The 9,894-nt window shown below is 33.4% G+C and overlaps 1 protein-coding gene across 1 annotated transcript in view; it reads right to left on the bottom strand.

Annotated features, from left to right (window-relative positions):
• Nucleotides 1–758: 758 nt before the first annotated feature.
• LOC106879350 (cadherin-87A) overlaps nt 759–9,894 on the bottom strand; it is a 125,124-nt gene continuing 115,988 nt past the window's right edge. The window contains exons 46-48 of the mRNA XM_089347585.1: nt 8,744–8,827; nt 5,331–5,573; nt 759–1,230 (exon numbers count right to left, since the gene is read on the bottom strand). Of these exons, the coding sequence (XP_089203711.1) occupies nt 862–1,230; nt 5,331–5,573; nt 8,744–8,827 (696 nt within the window). The 3' untranslated portion in view covers nt 759–861. The remainder of the gene's footprint in view (nt 1,231–5,330; nt 5,574–8,743; nt 8,828–9,894) is intronic.

Raw genomic sequence — 9,894 nt, 5'->3', positions numbered from 1 at the left:
ATACATATATACATACCTATATATATATATATATATATATATACACACACACACACACACACAGTGGTATCCTTAGAGGTAGTAGATAGCTTTCATTACCTAGGTAACCAAATTAACTATCAAGGAGGATTCTCTGAAAGTGTAATTGCTAGGATATAACCAAGTGGGTAAAATTCAGTGAGCTATTACAATTTTGGTAACAAAGAGCTTCTCCCTCAGAGTGGAAGGTAGATAGTGTGATACTTTTGTATGAATAACTAAGCTATATGATAGTGAAACATGAGCTGCGACTGCGGAGGACTATTGAATGGATGAAGGAAATGAAGCCAACATACTCTGCTGGATGTATGATCTCAGTGTGCATGTATGCAGGAGTGGCTGTGTGGTAAGTAGCTTGCTTACCAACCACATGGTTCCAGGTTCAGTCCCACTGCGTGGCACTTTGGGCAAGGGCAGCCAGCCCTAGAAAACACTCCAAGGCAGACAATACAGCTTGATACAGCCTTCTGACTTGCAAACTCTCATCAAATAATCCAACACATGTGAGCATGGAAAATGGAAATTAAATGATGATGATGATGATGATTCATAAATCGATGATCTCAAGGTTCCATGAAGAAAATTGAACAAGAAATTAAACAATTATTATTATTATTACATCATGAAAATATTTTATTTCGCTGGGTATGATGAAAAGTGTCAGCTGCCCACAGCCAGTAGACTAAGGTGACAATTGTTTACTGATTATTATATTATTATTTTATTATTATTATTATTATTATTATTATTATTATGATCATCATCATCATTGTTACATGAATGACTAATATCACGAAAGCTTAACCAGAGAGTAATGCCATATTATCTAGCTTGATCTGGTTCTGTTACAATAACAGGTTCATCTTCAGGTGTTGGTGGAGGAAAATAATCTGAATTCTGTCTCTGGAATGGCTCTGGTTCAATATCAGGTTCCAATTCACATTCAATTTGTGGTTCTTCAACTGGATCTGCTACAGACGTTGTAATAACAGGCTCTGGATCTGAAAATGCATCTGAAGGGCTTGGTTGAGGCTCATCTATGGTATCAGGAAATTCTGGAGGGCCTTCACTTGGGGTTAGATCACGATTCCTGTTAACAACTGAATAAAGTGGCATGTCATCTGGATCAGAGGATACAGTTTCATCATTGAAGTCAAATGATTTGGTGTATGGATCGGGTGTCAGATTATTCTGAAGGAATAGAAAGAATAATATTAATGTTTTACTTTTACAAAGGAAGCACAAACAGTTAAGTTACACTACATAGCAATAAATACTGCACAATACTAAATTGATGGAGAACCTGAGAAACAAAAGTAGAATTTATATGGAAGCAAATACATCATGTGTATGTGTGTGTGTGTGTAATGTTATGTACATTTATATTTAACATGCTCATGTGCACACAAGCATAGGAAGACTTTTGTTGCAATAATTATCTCAGAGAAGGTATTTTCCTTATAGACTATATAATGCAAAAGCAATATGGAGCTGAGTTCTTCTGATTAATGTCAATGAATTGTAGGACATGTTTCTGCACAGTTGTATTTCATCAGTTATAGGCACTTATTCAGCTATTTACAGCTGAGTAAGTACTGCTGATCTTGTATGAAAATACCAAAAAAATACATTTGCTAAACTTTGTTAAGATTAAATTAATTTAATTCCACTAAGCAGAGATAATTAAAATAAAGCTGTCTACATTTACATTTAAGACATTCATGTACATTCAAATGTGGAAAAACTTTCATTGCAGTATTTGTCTTGAAGAAGATATTATCCTTAAAGACTGTGCATGTAAAATAATATACTAAGCTAGGCTCTAAATTACATCATCAGACTTTAAGTCATGTATTTCTGTGTGGTTATACTTCATCAGTAACAAATGTTGATGTAGTTATTTATAGTCCAGTTAGAACTACCATCATTTATGTAAACCACAAATTTCCATTTGCTGGCATGTATTAAGCTTTGTCAATCTAGAATTTAAAAATTTCAGCACATGCACACACACACACACACACACACACACATAGAGGGAACATCTTTCAAGCATATTGAAAGCATACCATTTCAAAGTTGTTTTGCTTTCATCATGAATTCTTGCAGTCTATTTAAAATTTTCATTTACATCATTATGTTGATGATAGATATTGTGTTGTCAAAAAAATTGTTAAGAACTCAAAAATAAGAAAACTAAAACACCATCATGTTTTCAATACAATATATGATGTGTGTGTGTCTGTATCAATACAATATTTAAAGTATACCACAAATTACTTCATATTACTTGATAGATTCACCATTAACAATGGAGTCTGTATGTAGTTGTTCAATCTGCTGACAATAGCAGCCAGGTCTCCCTCAAATCACATCCTATCATCTTGAAATATAGGATTTAGATACTAGATAATGTAGTTTGTTCATTCATTCATTCATTTTACATCTAGTATAGGTTGGACGAGAGCTTATTGTGGCAGTATATTCAAGCAGATACCCATCCGATTGTCAGCCCTCAATTTTTTAGTAAGGTATTACACTGGTAATTACAAGTCCATAGCACAGGGCCACTGAACAGAGTGTTTACAAGGGATGTAACCAAGACATCACTGTTTTGTCCAAAGAAACTCATGTAAAAACACATGGAATGTGAACATTCATGCACGCACACACATACACTCACATAAGCACACACATACATTCATAGTGTGTGTGTGTGTGTGTGAAACAGCCTTCCATACAGTTTCCTTCTACCAATTTCACTCATAAAGCATTGGCCAGTCTAAACCTATAGTAGTAGGCACTTTTCCAAGATGCAACACAATGGAATAGAACTCAAATCTATGTGGTTATGAAGTGAACTCTGTATCATATCTGTAGCTAAATATATAAGAAAAATACAGGTTGGTTATGGCTGGAAAGCTTTTCGCAAGTTTCTTGACCAATGTTTACATGCAGCTAAGCAGCATACATCTAGTCTTCAACCCTCCATATTTGATCCAGCTGTGTGACACTTTGGACAAGTGTTTTCTGCCACAGCCTAGGGTCAGGTGTGTGAAATTTGATGGACAGAAACTGTATGGAAACCTATTGGAATGCTTGTTCCTGTTCTTGTGTGGTAAAATAATCCATTGCACACTTTAATATCACCACCTGGCCATTGAGCATCTTTAGTAAAGTCCAGTCTGCTACAAACATTTGTGCCTGGTCTTTGATCTCAAATTAATTGTCTTACACATGCTTAAGAAGCTCTGCAGAAGATCATGGATGCTGCTCCTCTTCTCATGATTAAAACTTAAAAAACAACCTTCTTATGATTAAATCTTAAAAGAAAACAACCTCAATGTCACAACATACCAACAATGTAAATATAACCATCATATAACAACTTACCGATAGTGTCACAACTTACCATCAGTGTAACAACTTAACCATCATGCCATAACTTACCCTTCCTGTCACAACTTACCTTTGTGTCACAAATTATCTTCATGTCATAACTTAATACTAGTGTTACAACTTATCCCTATAACAGAACTGTTGAAAACGAAAGCTTCAAAGTCATGGAAGCTAAGCAGGTACGTACACAATGAGTGAGTTACCAGAGTGTCAATACAATATCAAATACTCACTTCAGATGATAATTATTCTATTTTTGGAAAATAGTAAGGATTATGAAACATACTAAAAAACAAAGACCATTCTAAATCAGAACTATTAATGGTGTTGGCATCATATAGCTATTCATCTGTGATAGAGACATTTTGTCTTTTAAAACTAATTATGTATAGAATGACCACCATAACATGGGCATTTCTAGACTGATATAGATTAATCATTAAATGCATTGGTAGAATGACCAATGGACATGGGAGACTCATATATGCTTGGAACTTAAAATCACAGTTCCTGATTCAATTCATGTAGGCATTACAAAGAGGCAGGTAATGACAAGAAGACTGCCTGTCTCAACATTGATTGCATGGAATGAACCTGAGCTTCTATGCAATTGCTTAGCCTGCTAGAAACAGTAGGCAAATTACTCTCAAATCACATCGTTACTATCTTTAAAAAAGGAAGATCACATTTGACAATGTAGTCCTGATACAATGTCAAGAACAAAAGATAGAATGGTAATAATGGCTGGAATAGCTTTGCTCAGAAATTTGTTTCGCAAGAGCTGTCCTGAGAAATTAAGCTGATCAGATTGGTGTTAGTGTCATAGTTTGATCAAGCATCATATTCATGTTAAATTGGTGTTTTATACGAAGCCATGCACTACCATCCCACTCACACATAATGAATTCATACTTGTCTCCTGTATTTGCCAACAGAATGTAACAAAATTAGTCATAGTTAAAGAATATTCACAAGCATAGAGAAAAAATGTGAATATTCTTTATCTATTGAATGTTGTAATCAATAAATATTCTTTCATCAATGTAACTATTCCATTAAAACACAGATAGTTTCCAGCTACTGTAATTGTTTTCTATATAAACAGATCAGCTGTTTGTTTCCCTGGAATTGGTTAAATTGATGTAGAACTCTGGTGAGAACCCAATAAGGTTTGAAGATCAATTAAGGCTGCTCGTTGTTATTTCAATTTAAGAAGCAGTAGCTAAATTAGTCCTAAAAATTAAAATTTCAACATATTAAGTTTAATACGTTCACCATCATTGTCATAAAACAATAAGAACCCACAATAAGCAAGATCGTCAGATTTAGAAACACTCATTAAGTACTTTCTACTATTGTCTATCTTTGTACCTTAGACATATTCTAGTAGACCCAAACAGGGCAACACAATAACAGTGAAAAAAATAAAGGTAACCAAAAAATAAAATACTGAAAATATTCATTTTAAAGCAAAAAAAAAACTTTCTCTATATTTCTTTTCTTTTGATACTCCTGAGACAACAACCAGTGGACCTTAACTCCAGTATATTACTGGCACAATAAATGAATAACAAAAAAATGTTGGCCAAGGAACTGCATTTCAAATCTATCCAAGTTTGGTTTGGTCTAATATTCCTCTATGGTTTACGAATCCATTTTTACTAAAAGGAATAATTGTAGTTGATTGATCTTATTGTATTATATTACAGGTACTTATACCAATGTGTTCCACAAGAAAAAAAGAGCAAAATTGACTGTCTCAGTTTGAAACAGGAAATATATGTCATCAAACAATCTGATTTTCTACCAGCAGAATTGAATTCAATGCTCCTCCTCTTCCTCCTCCTCCTTCCTAAATAATAAAGAATTTTGTTGTTGGAAATAAGACTTACACTACTTCCATGAGCGTATTCTTGAACATAAGGGGCAAATCTTTTGCCACTACGATCATGAGAATGTGGTGAAACTAGTTCTCCCTGTGGTTCACTCACATCACCCATACTCCTAGAGTAAGGTGTGTGGAGTCTTTCTTGATGAACACTCCCACTGTTACTCCCAGGATATTGTGTGAGCATTCCTCCATCATAAGCAGAACCTCCTCCATAAGATGCAGAATCAAATGCAGGTTCATTTTGCTGTATAAAAGAAAAATGTTAGTCAAAATATGTTAGTCTCTCTATAGTAGTAACATGACCAATTTGAGAATAACGATGATGATGATGATGTTTTCTATTGGTGACTGTTATTATTGTTATTATTATAATTATCATTAATATTTTGAGTATTATGGAAAAGATGACAAAAGATCATAACAAGTGACATGCAAGATAAAAAAAGATGTTAAAAGCTATTATTATTATTATTATTATTATTATTATCATTATTATTATTATTATTATTATTATTATTGTTCAGTAGTTTTATTTTTATAACGTGCTTTCACTTCACTACCGAGCGTAGCTCTGTGCGCCTTGGGTATGTGCTGTGGTTTGCTGTGGTGCTCTTATGTTTACTGTATTGAAAGTGTTTTGCGTAGAATGTGTGCAGTACCCAGTAGTGCAATTTTCTGTATGTTACATATATTTGTAAGTCCTGGTATTTTTGTTATGTATTTGTCTGAGTATTTTTTAATTATACCTAAGGCACCTACTATGATAGGAATTGTTTCTGTTTTTAGACTCCACATTCGAGTTATCTCTATTTCCAGGTCTTTGTATTTTGAAAGTTTTTCCATTTCTTTTCGAGAAACGTTGTCATCTGCTGGTATTGATACATCAATTAGAAAGCATTTTTTTCCTTCATGATCTTTGACAACTATATCTGGTCTATTTGCCTTAATTTCTCTATCTGTGTGTATTGGCATATCCCAGAGTATGGTTGCTTTCTCGTTTTCTGTGACCTTTTCTGGCGTGTGTTTATACCATCTTTTTTCTGTTGTTATTCCATAGTGTTGGCATATTATTATTATTATTATTATTATTATTATTATTATTATTATTATTATTATTATTATTATTGTTGTTGTTGTTGTTGTTGTTGCTTTTAATGTTATCATTATTGTTATTGCTATTATTATCATTATTACGATCATCATCATTATCATCATTGTCATCATCATCCTCATCATTATTTTTTTTGTTGTTTCTATTTTGTCATTATCATAATTTTATATTGTTTTCTTTTGTTTTTGTTTTACATATTACTGATGTTTAAATTACAGTGGTAAAGAGATGAAACTAGGATTAAGGAGTTAACTTCTTTCTCTAATCTGCTCTTCATGAGGAACTGAGCTAGAAATCAGAAATCAGTGGCCTTGTTCTTATGTCTGGGAGTCTTGTACTCTGAGAAAGGCATCAGTTATAAAGGGGACACTCAAATATTATATTTCAGTTATTGGGTAGCTTACTGTTATTAATTTCGTATTTGAACCTATAATAGTCTTGCAACCAGGTTCCACTGAGAAATACTTTCCACCACAACTCTCGGAGAGGCTGTTGTGTTCCATAAAACCACTTTAAAGAGGTTAAACTACATAAAAATTTTAAACTGTTGCTTTTTATTTTACTGCTTTTCAATTTATAGTGTTTTCTACATTGATTTCAGTTTGTATTATAGAATTTGTTCATAATAAAGCCTGAAATTTATTAGAGGGTGACCACAACGGTACATTGAAATGAATGAAAGAAAACCAGATCACAAATGAAAGATGTTGGTTACTAGGCATGTGGTCAGTTTTTGTTGGAGACAGTCACAGGGTTGCAACTGATTCCAGTATAACATAGGTATTTATTTAATCAATCCTCAGAAATGAAAGCTAAACTTAATCTTGCAATCAAGGAAGACAAGTCCTTAGATTTTTTGGCCTGCCAGTTTACTTTACTGGAGTTTTTTTTCCTTGTCTTCAAATACTGATTTCCTTAGACAAGGTATCAAGCCAAATGTTTGATTCAAAGAGGGCTGTTAAGACAGCTGAGTGTATTACTAGATGAACAAATGGTAAATTTAAACTTAAGCAGGATTTGAACTTGAAATGAAGAAAACAAAACCAAATAACATAGTATATTTAGTTCAGCTCTATACAGCATGTATCAAATTCATCTTCTTTCCAGCACTTTGTAAAAGGAATTTCTTTGAACAAGGTACAAATGGCTATTTTCATAGTGAACGTAGCATAAGTTCTAGAATAAGCTCTAGTATAGTATTGTTCTTTTAGTAGGCCGAAAGATAATTCTGGCACTTGCTACATTAACATTCAGAAGGGAGAAGAGCCAAGTTAACAAGTGTTAAGCATGTAGTGTGATGTTCTTCCATTTCTTTCCAATCACTGATACTTCTACGTCTATATTAAGTCATCTCATTTACCTTATATTGTAAGTACTATTATTTATATCAACAAAACCTTATAGTGTAAGTAATATCTTGTCAGTAATGTCATCTATATGAAGAAAACATTATGAAATAAATATAATATTGTAAGAGTTACACTGACAAAACCTTATATTGTAAATCTTATATAGTAGGTAATATCATTTATATTAATAAAACATATTATAAGTGATATATAAACAAAACACTATATTGTAAGTAACATTATTCACGTTAAGAAAAACTTTAAATGGTAAGTAATACTATATTAACAAAACATTATTTTGTAAGTAATATTATTTAAATTAACAAAAACTTTATATTGTAAGTAATATTTATATTAATAAAACATTATACTGTAAATAATATTAGTTACATTAACAAAATGCAGGCATGGCTGTGTGGTAAGAGTTTTGCTTCCCAACCACATAATTCCAGGTTCAGTTCCACTGCACATCACCTTCAGCAAGTGTTTTCTACTATAGCCTTGGGCCAACCAAGGCCTTGTGACTGGATTTGGTACATGGAAACTGAAAGAAGCCATTTATATATCTATGTGTGTTTGTTTTTGTCTCACACTGCTGCTTGACATTCAGTGTTGATGTGTTTATGTTTCCATAACTTAGTAGTTCAGTATAAGACACCAAGAGAATAAGTACCAGGCTTTAAAAAACGAATAATGAAGTTGATTCATTTAACTAAAATTTCTTCAACGTACCACCCCAGCATGGCCGCAGTCTAATGACTGAAACAAGTAAAAAAATATATAAAGGTTTTGTAAGATTTTTAATATAAGCTATCATTTACCCTAGTTAAATTGGAATATTTCCCACTTGAACATTAAAGTGTCTTAACCATTTAAAGTAAGAAATCTACCAATCACTAAGCAGTCGCTACAAAATGAAATTAACAGATGCAGATGCTTTAAGATTTCACTTACTCCACTCCTGCGACTATTCCTCTCAGAATAAGGTGCAGGGGTTTCAGGGCGTTGAGAAACTGTATCATACATGAATTGATCTGGCTGTAAAAAATATTAAATATTAATTTTTATTTATATTTTGATTAGACTGGTTTGAAACCAGTGCAACTGCTGCGGTTAACATACTTCTTCAAAAGCCCCAAGTCAATGGTTACAAAGAAAAAAACATATGCAAGAAGGGAATGTAAAGAAGGTGTTCACTGGAAGAATTTGTAGAAAAAATTATTAAAAGAGGGATAGTCACTATAAGGCTGAGAGAAGGAGAATTATATTGTAGGATTGGAAGAAGGAAGAGTACATTGCAGGACTGAGAGAAGAGGATGTACCATGTAGGACTGAGAGAAGGGACTACATATTATTGGAATGGAAGAAGGAGCATTTTGTCAGGTTATGAGACAGGGAGTACATTACAGGACAGGCTAGGCACTAGCCCTGAGTTTGAAGGTTCTAATTCCATGCAGTTCATGTTCAGAGGGATGGAGTGACTGCAAATAGGTAGTTAATGTTTTGACTGAAGAGTGAGGGAGGTAAATTGAACCTTGGAGCACATCACAGATGATTAAGTGTAGATCAGAGAGAGTTACCTCAGTATGTACCACCACAATTGTGCAAATTAGAAGATATTCATCAAAGTGACAAAAGATTAAGAGCCTAAGATGGGAAGTGTCATAAATAGATTCATGTACTACATATGGCCGAAAGCTTTGCTGATATCTAAGGCAACAACACTGTTTTCATCCAACTTCTTGATGGTGAGGAAACTATAATAGTTTCAGCTCAACAAAACAGAACAAATAGCAAATTTTGGTATGGCTAAATTACTATATTTGGTCATGCTCAAACAACTTCATATGTACGAGAGCCAAGTACAGAAATGCTGTCATAAACCAAATACAGAAATACTGTCAACAAGGTGAGAGTTGGCAATGAATTCAACAAGGAATTTTAGTGTGCAGGCAGGTGTCCATCCGGGCATGATTTTCATCCCACTGCTGTTTATTACAAGGCCATGACAGAGGAGTCTTAAAAAATCAGCTGTCCATTTGAACTCCAATATTCCAATGACTTAGTTCTCAAAGCTAAATCTATCAATGGTTTAGAAATCTCAA

The sequence above is a fragment of the Octopus bimaculoides genome, chromosome 2 (assembly GCF_046866305.1).
Source record: "Octopus bimaculoides isolate indiv1 chromosome 2, ASM4686630v1, whole genome shotgun sequence".
NCBI lineage: Eukaryota > Metazoa > Mollusca > Cephalopoda > Octopoda > Octopodidae > Octopus > Octopus bimaculoides.
The sequence above is the reverse complement of the archived record's forward strand: the minus strand, read 5'-3'. Positions and strand labels throughout refer to the sequence as shown.